Source organism: Oncorhynchus nerka, linkage group LG23 (genome assembly GCF_034236695.1).
Source record: "Oncorhynchus nerka isolate Pitt River linkage group LG23, Oner_Uvic_2.0, whole genome shotgun sequence".
Taxonomy (NCBI): domain Eukaryota; kingdom Metazoa; phylum Chordata; class Actinopteri; order Salmoniformes; family Salmonidae; genus Oncorhynchus; species Oncorhynchus nerka.
Genome location: NC_088418.1, coordinates 60,528,298 through 60,544,126, shown reverse-complemented (window position 1 = coordinate 60,544,126; position 15,829 = coordinate 60,528,298). Strand labels below are relative to the sequence as shown.

The following is a 15,829-nucleotide window of genomic DNA, read 5'->3' as shown; positions in this document are numbered from 1 at the left end:
TCAGTTCTACTAACTCTAACCCTGATATGTCTGTCTCAGTTCTACTCACCCTGATATGTCTGTCTCAGTTCTACTAACTCTAACCCTGATATGTCTGTCTCAGTTCTACTAACCCTGATATGTCTGTCTCAGTTCTACTAACTCTAACCCTGATATGTCTGTCTCAGTTCTACTAACTCTAACCCTGATATGTCTGTCTCAGTTCTAGTCCTATGTCTGTCTCAGTTCTACTAACCCTGATATGTCTGTCTCAGTTCTACTAACTCTAACCCTGATATGTCTGTCTCAGTTCTACTAACTCTAACCCTGATATGTCTGTCTCAGTCCTACTAACTCTAACCCTGATATGTCTGTCTCAGTTCTACTAACTCTAACCCTGATATGTCTGTCTCAGTTCTACTCACCCTGATATGTCTGTCTCAGTTCTACTACTAACTGTCTACTAACCCTGATATGTCTGTCTCAGTTCTACTAACTCTAACCCTGATATGTCTGTCTCAGTCCTACTACTCTAACCCTGATATGTCTGTCTCAGTTCTACTAACTCTAACCCTGATATGTCTGTCTCAGTCCTACTAACTCTAACCCTGATATGTCTGTCTCTAACCCTGATATGTCAGTTCTACTAACTCTAACCCTGATATGTCTGTCTCAGTCCTACTAACTCTAACCCTGATATGTCTGTCTCAGTCCTACTAACTCTAACCCTGATATGTCTGTCTCAGTCCTACTAACTCTAACCCTGATATGTCTGTCTCAGTCCTACTAACTAACCCTAATGTCTGTCTCAGTCCTATATGTAACCCTGATATGTCTGTCTCAGTCCTACTAACTCTAACCCTGATATGTCTGTCTCAGTTCTACTAACTCTAACCCTGATATGTCTGTCTCAGTCCTACTAACTCTAACCCTGATATGTCTGTCTCAGTTCTACTAACTCTAACCCTGATATGTCTGTCTCAGTTCTACTAACTCTAACCCTGATATGTCTGTCTCAGTTCTACTAACTCTAACCCTGATATGTCTGTCTCAGTCCTACTAACTCTAACCCTGATATGTCTGTCTCAGTTCTACTAACTCTAACCCTGATATGTCTGTCTCAGTTCTACTCACCCTGATATGTCTGTCTCAGTTCTACTAACTCTAACCCTGATATGTCTGTCTCAGTTCTACTAACCCTGATATGTCTGTCTCAGTTCTACTAACCCTGATATGTCTGTCTCAGTTCTACTAACTCTAATCCTGATATGTCTTTCTCAGTTCTACTAACCCTGATATGTCTGTCTCAGTTCTACTAACTCTAACCCTGATATGTCTGTCTCAGTTCTAACTATGTCTGTCTCAGTTCTACTAACCCTGATATGTCTGTCTCAGTTCTACTAACTCTAACCCTGATATGTCTGTCTCAGTCCTACTAACTCTAACCCTGATATGTCTGTCTCAGTTCTGATATGTCTGTCTCAGTTCTACTAACCCTGATATGTCTGTCTCAGTCCTACTAACTCTAACCCTGATATGTCTGTCTCAGTCCTACTAACTCTAATCCTGATATGTCTGTCTCAGTCCTACTAACTCTAACCCTGATATGTCTGTCTCAGTCCTACTAACCCTGATATGTCTGTCTCAGTCCTACTAACTCTAATCCTGATATGTCTGTCTCAGTCCTACTAACTCTAATCCTGATATGTCTGTCTCAGTTCTACTAACTCTAACCCTGATATGTCTGTCTCAGTCCTACTAACTCTAACCCTGATATGTCTGTCTCAGTCCTACTAACTCTAATCCTGATATGTCTGTCTCAGTCCTACTAACTCTAACCCTGATATGTCTGTCTCAGTCCTACTAACTCTAATCCTGATATGTCTGTCTCAGTCCTACTAACTCTATCCGGGATATGTCTCTCTCAGTCCTACTAACTCTAATCCTGATATGTCTGTCTCAGTTCTACTAACTCTAACCCTGATATGTCTGTCTCAGTCCTACTAACTCTAATCCTGATATGTCTCTCTCAGTTCTACTAACTCTAATCCTGATTTGTCTGTCTCTGTCCTACTAACTCTAACCCTGATATGTCTGTCTCAGTCCTACTAACTCTAATCCTGATATGTCTCTCTCAGTTCTACTAACTGATATGTCTGTCTAATCCTGATATGTCTGTCTGAGTCCTACTAACTCTAACCCTGATATGTCTGTCTCAGTTCTACTAACTCTGACCCTGATATGTCTGTCTCAGTTCTACTAACTCTAACCCTGATATGTCTGTCTCAGTCCTACTAACTCTAACCCTGATATGTCTGTCTCAGTTCTACTAACTCTAACCCTGATATGTCTGTCTCAGTCCTCTAACTCTAACCCTGATATGTCTGTCTCAGTCTAACTAACCCTGATATGTCTGTCTCAGTTCTACTAATAACCCTGATATGTCTGTCTCAGTTCTGTCTAACTCTAACCCTGATATGTCTGTCTCAGTCCTACTAACTAATAACCCTGATATGTCTGTCTCAGTCCTACTAACTCTAACCCTGATATCAGTCTGATATGTCTCAGTTCTAACTAACCCTGATATGTCTGTCTCAGTCCTACTAACTCTAATCCTGATATGTCTGTCTCAGTTCTACTAACTCTAATCCTGATATGTCTGTCCCTGATATGTCTGTCTCAGTTCTACTAACCCTGATATGTCTGTCTCAGTTCTACTAACTCTAACCCTGATATGTCTGTCTCAGTTCTACTAACTCTAACCCTGATATGTCTGTCTCAGTTCTACTAACCCTGATATGTCTGTCTCAGTTCTACTAACTCTAACCCTGATATGTCTGTCTCAGTTCTACTAACCCTGATATGTCTGTCTCAGTTCTACTAACCCTGATATGTCTGTCTCAGTTCTACTAACTCTAATCCTGATATGTCTTTCTCAGTTCTACTAACCCTGATATGTCTGTCTCAGTTCTACTAACCCTGATATGTCTGTCTCAGTTCTACTAATCCTGATATGTCTGTCTCAGTTCTACTAACCCTGATATGTCTGTCTCAGTTCTACTAACCCTGATATGTCTGTCTCAGTCCTACTAACTATAACCCTGATATGTCTGTCTCAGTCTGATATGTCTGTCTCAGTCTGATATGTCTGTCTCAGTCCTACTAACCCTGATATTTCTGCCTCAGTCCTACTAACTCTAATCCTGATATGTCTGTCTCAGTCCTACTAACTCTAATCCTGATATGTCTGTCTCAGTCCTACTAACTCTAACCCTGATATGTCTGTCTCAGTCCTACTAACTCTAATCCTGATATGTCTGTCTCAGTCCTACTAACTCTAACCCTGATATGTCTGTCTCAGTCCTACTAACTCTAATCCTGATATGTCTGTCTCAGTCCTACTAACTCTAACCCTGATATGTCTGTCTCAGTCCTACTAACTCTAACCCTGATATGTCTGTCTCAGTCCTACTAACTCTAACCCTGATATGTCTGTCTCAGTCCTACTAACTCTAATCCTGATATGTCTGTCTCAGTTCTACTAACTCTAACCCTGATATGTCTGTCTCAGTCCTACTAACTCTAACCCTGATATGTCTGTCTCAGTCCTACTAACCCTGATATGTCTGTCTCAGTTCTACTAACTCTAACCCTGATATGTCTGTCTCAGTCCTACTAACTCTCCTGATATGTCTCCTATGTCTGTCTCAGTTCTACTAACCCTGATATGCCTGTCTCAGTTCTACTAACTCTAACCCTGATATGTCTGTCTCAGTCCTAGTAACTCTAATCCTGATATGTCTGTCTCAGTTCTACTAACCCTGATATGTCTGTCTCAGTCCTACTAACTCTAACCCTGATATGTCTGTCTCAGTCCTACTAACTCTAATCCTGATATGTCTGTCTCAGTTCTACTAACTCTAACCCTGATATGTCTGTCTCAGTCCTACTAACTCTAATCCTGATATGTCTGTCTCAGTTCTACTAACTCTAATCCTGATATGTCTGTCTCAGTCCTACTAACTCTAACCCTGATATGTCTGTCTCAGTCCTACTAACTCTAATCCTGATATGTCTGTCTCTCTACTAACTCTAACCCTGATATGTCTGTCTCAGTTCTACTAACTCTAACCCTGATATGTCTGATATGTCTGTCTCAGTTCAGTCCCTGATATGTCTCTAACCCTGATATGTCTGTCTCAGTTCTACTAACTCTAATCCTGATATGTCTGTCTCAGTTCTACTAACCCTGATATGTCTGTCTCAGTTCTACTAACCCTGATATGTCTGTCTCAGTTCTACTAACTCTAACCCTGATATGTCTGTCTCAGTCCTACTAACTCTAATCCTGATATGTCTGTCTCAGTTCTACTAACCCTGATATGTCTGTCTCAGTTCTACTAACTAACCCTGATATGTCTGTCTCAGTTCTACTAACTCTAACCCTGATATGTCTGTCTCAGTCTACTAACTCTAACCCTGATATGTCTGTCTCAGTCTGATATGTCTGTCTCAACTCTAACCCTGATATGTCTGTCTCAGTCCTACTAACCTAATCCTGATATGTCTGTCTCAGTCCTACTAACTCTAATCCTGATATGTCTGTCTCAGATATGTCTCTCACTAACTCTAACCCTGATATGTCTGTCTCAGTCCTACTAACTCTAACCCTGATATGTCTGTCTCAGTCCTACTGATATGTCTGTCTCAGTCCTCTCAGTCCTACTAACTCTAATCCTGATATGTCTGTCTCAGTCCTACTAACTCTAACCCTGATATGTCTGTCTCAGTCCTACTAACTCCTGATATGTCTGTCTCAGTCTCAGTCTCTACTAACCCTGATATGTCTGTCTCAGTCCTACTAACTCTAACCCTGATATGTCTGTCTCAGTCCTACTAACTCTAACCCTGATATGTCTGTCTCAGTCCTACTAACTCTAACCCTGATATGTCTGTCTCAGTCCTACTAACTCTAACCCTGATATGATATGTCTCTCAGTCCTACTAACTCTAACCCCTGATATGATATGTCTGTCTCAGTTCTACTAACCCTGATAACTCTAACCCTGATATGTCTGTCTCAGTCCTACTAACTCTAATCCTGATATGTCTGTCTCAGTCCTACTAACTCTAACCCTGATATGTCTGTCTCAGTCCTACTAACTCTAATCCTGATATGTCTGTCTCAGTCCTACTAACTCTAACCCTGATATGTCTGTCTCAGTTCTACTAACCCTGATATGTCTGTCTCAGTCCTACTAACTCTAACCCTGATATGTCTGTCTCAGTCTCTAACCCTGATATGTCTGTCTCAGTCCTACTAACTCTAATCCTGATATGTCTGTCTCAGTCCTACTAACTCTAACCCTGATATGTCTGTCTCAGTCCTACTAACTCTAACCCTGATATGTCTGTCTCAGTCCTACTAACCCTGATATGTCTGTCTCAGTTCTACGAACTCTAACCCTGATATGTCTGTCTCAGTCCTACTAACTCTAACCCTGATATGTCTGTCTCAGTTCTACTAACCCTGATAGTCTGTCTCAGTCCTACTAACTCTAACCCTGATATGTCTGTCTCAGTCCTACTAACTCTAATCCTGATATGTCTGTCTCAGTCCTACTAACTCTAACCCTGATATGTCTGTCTCAGTCTACTAACTCTAACCCTGATATGTCTGTCTCAGTCCTACTAACTCTAACCCTGATATGTCTGTCTCAGTTCTACTAACTCTAACCCTGATATGTCTGTCTCAGTTCTACTAACTCTGACCCTGATATGTCTGTCTCAGTTCTACTAACTCTAACCCTAATATGTCTGTCTCAGTCCTACTAACTCTAATCCTGATATGTCTGTCTCAGTCCTACTAACTAATCCTGATATGTCTCAACTAACCCTGATATGTCTGTCTCAGTCCTACTAACTCTAACCCTGATATGTCTGTCTCAGTCCTACTAACTCTAACCCTGATATGTCTGTCTCAGTCTACTAATGTCTGTCTCTAACCCTGATATGTCTGTCTCAGTCCTACTAACTCTAATCCTGATATGTCTGTCTCAGTCCTACTAACTCTAACCCTGATATGTCTGTCTCAGTCTGATATGTCTGTCTCTAAGTCCTGATATGTCTGTCTCTACTAACCTAACCCTGATATGTCTGTCTCAGTCCTACTAACTCTAATCCTGATATGTCTGTCTCAGTCCTACTAACCCTGATATGTCTGTCTCAGTCCTACTAACTCTAATCCTGATATGTCTGTCTCAGTCCTACTAACTCTAACCCTGATATGTCTGTCTCAGTCCTACTAACTCTAATCCTGATATGTCTGTCTCAGTCCTACTAACTCTAATCCTGATATGTCTGTCTCAGTCCTACTAACTCTAACCCTGATATGTCTGTCTCAGTCCTACTAACTCTAATCCTGATATGTCTGTCTCAGTCCTACTAACTCTAACCCTGATATGTCTGTCTCAGTCCTACTAACTCTAATCCTGATATGTCTGTCTCAGTTCTACTAATCCTGATGTCTGTCTCTGTCCTACTAACTCTAACCCTGATATGTCTGTCTCAGTCCTACTAACTCTAACCCTGATATGTCTGTCTCAGTTCTACGAACTCTAACCCTGATATGTCTGTCTCAGTCCTACTAACTCTAACCCGGATATGTCTGTCTCAGTCCTACTAACCCTGATATGTCTGTCTCAGTTCTACGAACTGTAACCCTGATATGTCTGTCTCAGTCCTACTAACTCTAACCCGGATATGTCTGTCTCAGTCCTACTAACCCTGATATGTCTGTCTCAGTTCTACGAACTCTAACCTTGATATGTATGTCTCAGTCCTAGTAACTCTAATCCTGATATGTCTGTCTCAGTTCTACTAACCCTGATATGTCTGTCTCAGTCCTACTAACTCTAATCCTGATTTGTCTGTCTCAGTCCTACTAACTCTAATCCTGATATGTCTGTCTCAGTCCTACTAACTCTATCCGGGATATGTCTCTCTCAGACCTACTAACTCTAATCCTGATATGTCTGTCTCAGTTCTACTAACTCTAATCCTGATATGTCTGTCTCAGTTCTACTAACTCTAACCCTGATATGTCTGTCTCAGTCCTACTAACTCTAATCATGATATGTCTGTCTCAGTTCTACTAACTCTAATCCTGATATGTCTGTCTCAGTCCTACTAACTCTAATCCTGATATGTCTGTCTCAGTTCTACTAACTCTAATCCTGATTTGTCTGTCTCTGTCCTACTAACTGTAATCCTGATATGTCTGTCTCAGTCCTACTAACTCTAACCCTGATATGTCTGTCTCAGTTCTACAAACTCTGATATGTCTGTCTCAGTTCTGCTAACTCTAACCCTGATATGTCTGTCTCAGTCCTAGTAACTCTAATCCTGATATGTCTGTCTCAGTTCTACTAACTCTAACCCTGATATGTCTGTCTCAGTCCTACTAACTCTAATCATGATATGTCTGTCTCAGTTCTACTAACTCTAATCCTGATATGTCTGTCTCAGTCCTACTAACTCTAATCCTGATATGTCTCTCTCAGTTCTACTAACTCTAATCCTGATTTGTCTGTCTCTGTCCTACTAACTGTAATCCTGATATGTCTGTCTCAGTCCTACTAACTCTAACCCTGATATGTCTGTCTCAGTTCTACAAACTCTGATATGTCTGTCTCAGTTCTGCTAACTCTAACCCTGATATGTCTGTCTCAGTCCTAGTAACTCTAATCCTGATATGTCTGTCTCAGTTCTACTAATCCTTATATGTCTGTCTCAGTCCTACTAACTCTATCCGGGATATGTCTCTCTCAGTCCTACTAACTCTAACCCTGATATGTCTGTCTCAGTTCTACGAACTCTGATATGTCTGTCTCAGTTCTGCTAACTCTAACCCTGATATGTCTGTCTGAGTCCTACTAACTCTAACCCTGATATGTCTGTCTCAGTCCTACTAACTCTAACCCTGATATGTCTGTCTCAGTCCTAATAACTCGAACTCTGATATGTCTGTCTCAGTCCTACTAACCCTTATATGTCTGTCTCAGTCCTACTAACTCTAATCCTGATATGTCTGTCTCAGTCCTACTAACTCTAATCATGATGTCTGTCTCAGTCCTACTAACTCTAATCCTGATATGTCTGTCTCAGTCCTACTAACTCTAATCCTGATATGTCTGTCTCAATCCTGCTAACCCTGATATGTCTGTCTCAGTCCCACTAACTCTAACCCTGATATGTCTGTCTCAGTCCCACTAACTCTAATCCTGATTTGTCTGTCTCAGTCCTACTAACTCTAATCCTGATATGTCTGTCTCAGTCCTACTAACTCTAATCCTGATATGTCTGTCTCAGTTCTACTAACTCTAATCCTGATATGTCTCTCTCAGTTCTACTAACTCTAATCCTGATATGTCTGTCTCAGTTCTACTAACTCTAACCCTGATATGTCTGTCTCAGTTCTACTAACTCTACCCCTGATCTGTCTGTCTCAGTTCTACTAACTCTGATATGTCTGTCTCAGTTCTGCTAACTCTAACCCTGAAATGTCTCTCAGTCCTAGTAACTCTAATCCTGATATGTCTGTCTCAGTTCTACTAACCCTGATATGTCTGTCTCAGTCCTACTAACTCTAATCCTGATATGTCTGTCTCAGTCCTGCTATCCCTGATATGTCTGTCTCAGTCCTACTAACTCTAATCCTGATTTGTCTGTCTCAGTCCTACTAACTCTAATCCTGATATGTCTGTCTCAGTTCTACTAACTCTAACCCTGATATATCTGTCTCAGTTCTACTAACTCTACCCCTGATATGTCTGTCTCAGTTCTACAAACTCTGATATGTCTGTCTCAGTTCTGCTAACTCTAACCCTGATATGTCTGTCTCAGTCCTAGTAACTCTAATCCTGATATGTCTGTCTCAGTTCTACTAATCCTTATATGTCTGTCTCAGTCCTACTAACTCTATCCGGGATATGTCTCTCTCAGTCCTACTAACTCTAACCCTGATATGTCTGTCTCAGTTCTACGAACTCTGATATGTCTGTCTCAGTTCTGCTAACTCTAACCCTGATATGTCTGTCTGAGTCCTACTAACTCTAACCCTGATATGTCTGTCTCAGTCCTACTAACTCTAACCCTGATATGTCTGTCTCAGTCCTAATAACTCGAACTCTGATATGTCTGTCTCAGTCCTACTAACCCTTATATGTCTGTCTCAGTCCTACTAACTCTAATCCTGATATGTCTGTCTCAGTCCTACTAACTCTAATCATGATGTCTGTCTCAGTCCTACTAACTCTAATCCTGATATGTCTGTCTCAGTCCTACTAACTCTAATCCTGATATGTCTGTCTCAATCCTGCTAACCCTGATATGTCTGTCTCAGTCCCACTAACTCTAACCCTGATATGTCTGTCTCAGTCCCACTAACTCTAATCCTGATTTGTCTGTCTCAGTCCTACTAACTCTAATCCTGATATGTCTGTCTCAGTCCTACTAACTCTAATCCTGATATGTCTGTCTCAGTTCTACTAACTCTAATCCTGATATGTCTCTCTCAGTTCTACTAACTCTAATCCTGATATGTCTGTCTCAGTTCTACTAACTCTAACCCTGATATGTCTGTCTCAGTTCTACTAACTCTACCCCTGATCTGTCTGTCTCAGTTCTACTAACTCTGATATGTCTGTCTCAGTTCTGCTAACTCTAACCCTGAAATGTCTCTCAGTCCTAGTAACTCTAATCCTGATATGTCTGTCTCAGTTCTACTAACCCTGATATGTCTGTCTCAGTCCTACTAACTCTAATCCTGATATGTCTGTCTCAGTCCTGCTATCCCTGATATGTCTGTCTCAGTCCTACTAACTCTAATCCTGATTTGTCTGTCTCAGTCCTACTAACTCTAATCCTGATATGTCTGTCTCAGTTCTACTAACTCTAACCCTGATATATCTGTCTCAGTTCTACTAACTCTACCCCTGATCTGTCTGTCTCAGTTCTACTAACTCTGATATGTCTGTCTCAGTTCTGCTAACTCTAACCCTGAAATGTCTGTCTCAGTCCTAGTAACTCTAATCCTGATATGTCTGTCTCAGTTCTACTAACCCTGATATGTCTGTCTCAGTCCTACTAACTCTAATCCTGATATGTCTGTCTCAGTCCTGCTAACCCTGATATGTCTGTCTCAGTCCCACTAACTCTAATCCTGATTTGTTTGTCTCAGTCCTACTAACTCTAATCCTGATATGTCTCTCTCAGTCCTACTAACTCTAACCCTGATATGTCTGTCTCAGTTCTACTAACTCTAATCCTGATATGTCTGTCTCAGTTCTACTAACTCTGATATGTCTGTCTCAGTTCTGCTAACTCTAACCCTGATATGTCTGTCTCAGTCCTACTAACTCTAACCCTGATATGTCTCTCTCAGTCCTACTAACTCTAACCCTGATATGTCTGTCTCAGTCCTACTAACTCTAATCCTCATATGTCTGTCTCAGTCCTACTAACCCTTATATGTCTGTCTCAGTCCTACTAACTCTAACCCTGATATGTCTGTCTCAGTCCTACTAACCCTGATATGTCTGTCTCAGTCCTACTAACTCTAACCCTGATATGTCTGTCTCAGTCCTACTAACTCTAATCCTGGTATGTCTGTCTCAGTCCTACTAATCCTGATATGTCTGTATCAGTTCTACTACCCTGCTTGCTGCAATGGAAAAGCTTGAGTTTGTTAGAAAGAAAGAGGGAACGACTGGTTTCACAAGTTCTCAGTATTGCTGACAAATCATACAGGCTGTGTGTGTCTGTGTGTGTCTTCTGTGTCAGTACATACACTAGGTGTCTATGGGTGGGGGGCCGAGGCGTTTGTGCCATTCAGCTGAATGGAGAAGATAAGAAGGAGGGGTTTTATCTGAGTGGGGGAAGGTTAGAGGTAGATAGACACATTGATAGGCTAGAATAACAGCAGACACAGCTCTGGGCATCAGGGTACACACACACACACACACACACACACACACCCCCACACACACACACAACACATGGTATAAAGGGATTTTAAGGCCAGAAGGTTATATGCATACTATTTACCACTAAGTGCTGACGTAAGTTGTTTCTACATCTTTGATGTCAGGAGGGTTCTTGACACCATTTATTGATGTTTACAGCCCCTCATTACTATGCCGACTCATAGAGAGCTGTGTCAGCACAGTTGGGTTTGTTCCCAAGCCTACAGAAGACACTGTATTTCTTCCATCCGTGGGTGTGTTGTCTCATGGGGTCGGGATAGAGTAATGATAAATGACTATTCCTTCTATATCATACTGTTATACTACTGATTCTATTGACTTTCTATTCTATTGTACCATACTCTACTGTCTTCTATCCTCCAGAGGAAAGCTACTTTGGGACCGTGTACACATCAGATGACCGGGGCATCCTGTACTCTAAGTCTCTAGAGCGCCACCTGTTTGGTGGGGAAGGGAAGAGTGACTTCACCAACGTCACCTCCATGAGAGGAGTGTACCTCACCAACATACTGGAGGAGGGTACGCAACTACGCATCAACACAATCTGGGTCGTATTCTTTAGGAACGTTAACAGTCCGAAACGGGGAGGGACTCTTATAATCTACACCCGTCACAGCCAGAAGAGGACTGGCCACCCCTCAGAGCCTGCTTCCTCTCTAGGTTTCTTCAAATGGTTCTGGCCTTTCTAGGGAGTTTTTCCAAGCCACTGTGCTTCTACATCTGCATGGCTTGCTGTTTGGGATTTTAGGCCTGGTTTCTGTTTAAGCACTTAGTGACAACTGCCAATGTTAAAAGGGCTTTGTAAATACATTTGATTGATTGATACCTGAACTTGTCCAATATAAAATGCATGTAGTTTATAGGGGGGGTTCCAACTTGCTGATTAAAGTGTGAATGCAAGTATTTTTTAGTGGCAGAAATATGACAATTACTAATCGAATTACTAATTACTAATCCAAACTAAAACGTTTTTTCCTGGGTATTGTTTTTGACAGACGGCCGCATTCGGACAGTCATTTCATTCAACCGAGGGGGAGAGTGGACACTCCTCAACAAGCCCCAGAATGTTGAGTGTGGTGAGGATTCAAGAAATGATGTGAGAACTAACTTCATTCCCTCCTCTGACAATTAAGTGTCTCGAGTAGAGTATGTTGATGCTTATTATATGATTGTGAACACTGGATTCTTGTGTGTGTGTGTGTGTGTGTGTGTGTGTGTGTGTGTGTGTGTGTGTGTGTGTGTGTGTGTGTGTGTGTGTGCGTGTGTGTGTGCATGTGCGTGTGCATGTGCGTGTGTGTGGTGTGTTTGTGACAGTGTAACTTGCACATCCACGGTGAATACAGTCGCTACAACGGCATCACTCCCATGCTGCCTCTCTCTGACCCCACTGCCGTTGGCCTTGTCATCGCCCACGGTAACCAAACTGTCAATCATACATATCAAAGACATGTTGCATTGTGAAACTTCTGTATTACCGTAGGGTACAGGATGTTGTGCACTACATTTAGCATTGTAGGGAATCTTGAATAGACTACACAGGAAATTCTCCCCCCCTAATAATTCGGTCATCACTACAAAAAGCTGATCCCATATATAGTGCACTATATATGCCCAGTCCCCATTCGTTCCCTTACCATTTAATGTTTGCAGATCAGTAATGTGAGATCAGTATGGTGAAAGCTTCTCCACTACACTGGTTATCTCTATCCAGGCCCTTCAGGTCAGAAAACATTGGAGGGTTAGGGCTAAACAGAGGGGTAGGAAGACATTTGGGACCGGATGACTGACAGATAGAACATGCTTTCGGACACATCCCCCACCCTCTAGCTGTCCCAGAATGTGTGTGACCTTTCTATGACCTCTGCCCTTTGACCGGTCAGGCAGTGTGGGGGACTCCATCTCGTCAACACGGCCTGACGTGTACGTGTCGGAGGACGGGGGGTACAAGTGGAGGGGATCCCTGAGGGGCCCTCATCACTACAGCATCCTGGACGCTGGGGGGCTCGTCGTGGCTGTGGAGGCCCACCCCATGGACGGCCAAATCAACACCATCAAGTACTGAACACCCCACGCACGCACACACACACAGTCGGTGGCATGTAGAAAGATTGGGTGTAAGAAAGATGCTTTTTATTCACACCCCCACCCAAGCGACATCCCCTGAGTGTTTTTTTTGTGTGTGTGTGTGTGTGTGTGTGTGTGTGTGTGTGTGTGTGTGTGTGTGTGTGTGTGTGTGTGTGTGTGTGTGTGTGTCTGTGTGTGTGTCTGTGTCTGTGTTTGACTATGGAGTGTGTGTGTGTCTATCCGCTCTTCTCTCCCTATGAAGTTGTTAATGTGTCTATAAGCAGTCCACTATCCGGTAACTCTGTATGTGTGTGTTTTAATCCTGTGTACTTCATGCGTGTGTGTGTGTGTGTGTGCTTGCACGTTCACATTCAGATGTTTATACAGGGCCGTATTCATTAGGCACCAAACGAAAGAAATCAACCTTAACTTTGTCCAATAGAAAGGCTCGTTTTAGTTTTCCGTTGCAAAGCGTTTTGTGACTCTGTGCACTACTGAAAACGACCCTGTATGTCATTGTGCATCACCCCAGGTTCTCCACAGATGAGGGCCAGTGTTGGAAGGTGTACAACTTTACAGAGCAGCCCATCTTCTTCGCTGGCCTGACATCCGAGCCGGGCACCAAGACCATGAACATCAGTGTGTGGGGCTACCGGCCCGAGGACGACCACCAGCCCATGTGGGTGGTGGTCACCATTGACTTCCAGAGTCTCCTCACCAGAGAGTGTGGGTGAATCTCAATGATATTTTCTTGATTGTTTGTGTCCTGTGTCTACTCGTCTCCTTGTCAAAACTCAGTGGAGGAGAATGTCTGAGGGGAGGAACCTTGGATCTTCTCCTCCAATGCTTTTTGAGAAGGAGGTGAAGGAGAGTGGTCACGAGGAATCAAGGAAAGATGATTGAGATTCCCCCTGTGAGTCATTTGTTTGTTGTCAAATATAATATCTCCAATGATCATAATCATTAAACCAACAACAGACATTTCACAAGGAATGAAACAGTAGCTAGCTTTCTATTGTGAGAATTCCCAAAGAGTGTCGTCAAATATGTGGTTTCCATATGTTTGATGTGTTTGATACCATTCCATTGATTCCATTCCAGCTATTACAATGAGTTTGCCCTCCTATAGATCCTTCCACAAGCCACCTTTGGTGTGCACCCCTGTGGGTCACTAGGAACGGAATTGAACATACTGATATCGATAAATATATACTAAAATTGGCAAGTCTCAATAGTCTCTCTCTATTGGTTAACATTGGTTTCCTATAGGTGGTAACCAGGACTATGTTCAGTGGTTGGCCCATGCCACAGAGGGCGGGGACTTGGCCACAGAGGGGTGTGTCTTGGGCTACAAGGAGACCTTCAGGAGGCTGAGGAAGCTGTCCGTCTGCAGGAATGGACGGGACTACGTGGTGAGCAGGCAGAAAAGCCCCTGCCCCTGCACCAGAGAGGACTACCTATGGTAAGAAACACTGTCAGTAGTCCAGTCTAAACTGACAAGGCTATTCAGTTATGGTCCTGGAGGACCGTAACACTACTGGGTCGTAATTCAGTAGTAACCAGAAGAAAACAAACTGAAACAGAAAGGAACTACCTGAACTTAGGAAACACTCATTTTTATTGTCTGATGAAAAAAAAAATGCTTTGTTGTGCCCTAATAAATTCAACCCTGGTTTTTATTCTCTCCCTCTAGTCAGGGATACATTCAGATACAGGAAACCAGAAGTTGAAAGTTGTCCATTTAAAGGCACAATCTGTTACTTAATTTATAGTAAAAAAGCATTTTTTTCTCTAATTGTGCCTTTGAGGCAAAGGCAGAGTCAACGCAGACCCAAACATAACATTACCAACAAGGCATATGCTGTGTCTGTGGTTGAAATGGCCTAACATGTCTCTCCTTTCCAACAGTGACTATGGTTACTATCGTCATGAGAACAGCTCAGAGTGTATGAGACAACTGGACACTGCAGACCACGCCCTGGAGGTGTGTCTAAATGGAGAGGAGGAGGAGCTTAGGACATCGGGGTAATTATGACACACACACATTTGTTTTATTATCCTTGTGGGCACCAAACAATTGATTCCCATTGAAAATCCTATTTTTCCTGACCCTAACCCCTAACCTTAACTCCTAACCCTAACTCCTAACCCCTAACCCTAATAGTATCCCTAACCCTAAACTTAACCCCTAAGCCTTTTTAACCTTTTTCCTTGTGGGGACCAGCGAAATGTGGTCCCCACAAAGATAGTCAAACCAAACACACACACACAGTTCACCATGTGGTCTCCATGTGTAGGTACCGTAAGGTTCCCAGTGATAAGTGTGAGGGAGGTTTCACTCCCCTGCGCATAAAGGAGACAGTCAACAGGCATTGTGGGAACTCCAGTCATCCCCCCACTGCCAGCCCATATTCTGAAACCCCGGTGAGTGTGACCTATGCGTGTGCATCTGCGAGTTCTTGTGTGGGTCTCCTTTGAGTGTGTGTGTGCTTTTGTTATTGCTCACAGTGTGAAAGGTGTGACTTACCTGGGCATAATGTAACAGTGTTCTTCATTCTCGGGAGACACACATTGTGAGCTGGGTTTTGTTCCAGCCCAGTACTAACACACCTGATTCAATCAATCAATGGCTTGATAACTGGTTGATGAGTTGAATCAGTTGTGTCAGCGGTGTGCTGGAACAAAAGCCTACACCCTCTGGGTACTTCCGCATCAGAAAATACAGCGCCACATATTAGATG

General features: G+C 42.7%; 1 protein-coding gene across 1 annotated transcript in view; it reads left to right on the top strand.

Annotated features, from left to right (window-relative positions):
• LOC115121796 (sortilin-like) overlaps positions 1–15,829 on the top strand; it is a 37,997-nt gene that overhangs the window by 20,886 nt on the left and 1,282 nt on the right. Inside the window, exons 11-18 of the mRNA XM_065008377.1 lie at positions 11,388–11,543; positions 12,020–12,120; positions 12,339–12,438; positions 12,905–13,079; positions 13,621–13,814; positions 14,358–14,550; positions 14,997–15,113; positions 15,386–15,512. Of these exons, the coding sequence (XP_064864449.1) occupies positions 11,388–11,543; positions 12,020–12,120; positions 12,339–12,438; positions 12,905–13,079; positions 13,621–13,814; positions 14,358–14,550; positions 14,997–15,113; positions 15,386–15,512 (1,163 nt within the window). The remainder of the gene's footprint in view (positions 1–11,387; positions 11,544–12,019; positions 12,121–12,338; positions 12,439–12,904; positions 13,080–13,620; positions 13,815–14,357; positions 14,551–14,996; positions 15,114–15,385; positions 15,513–15,829) is intronic.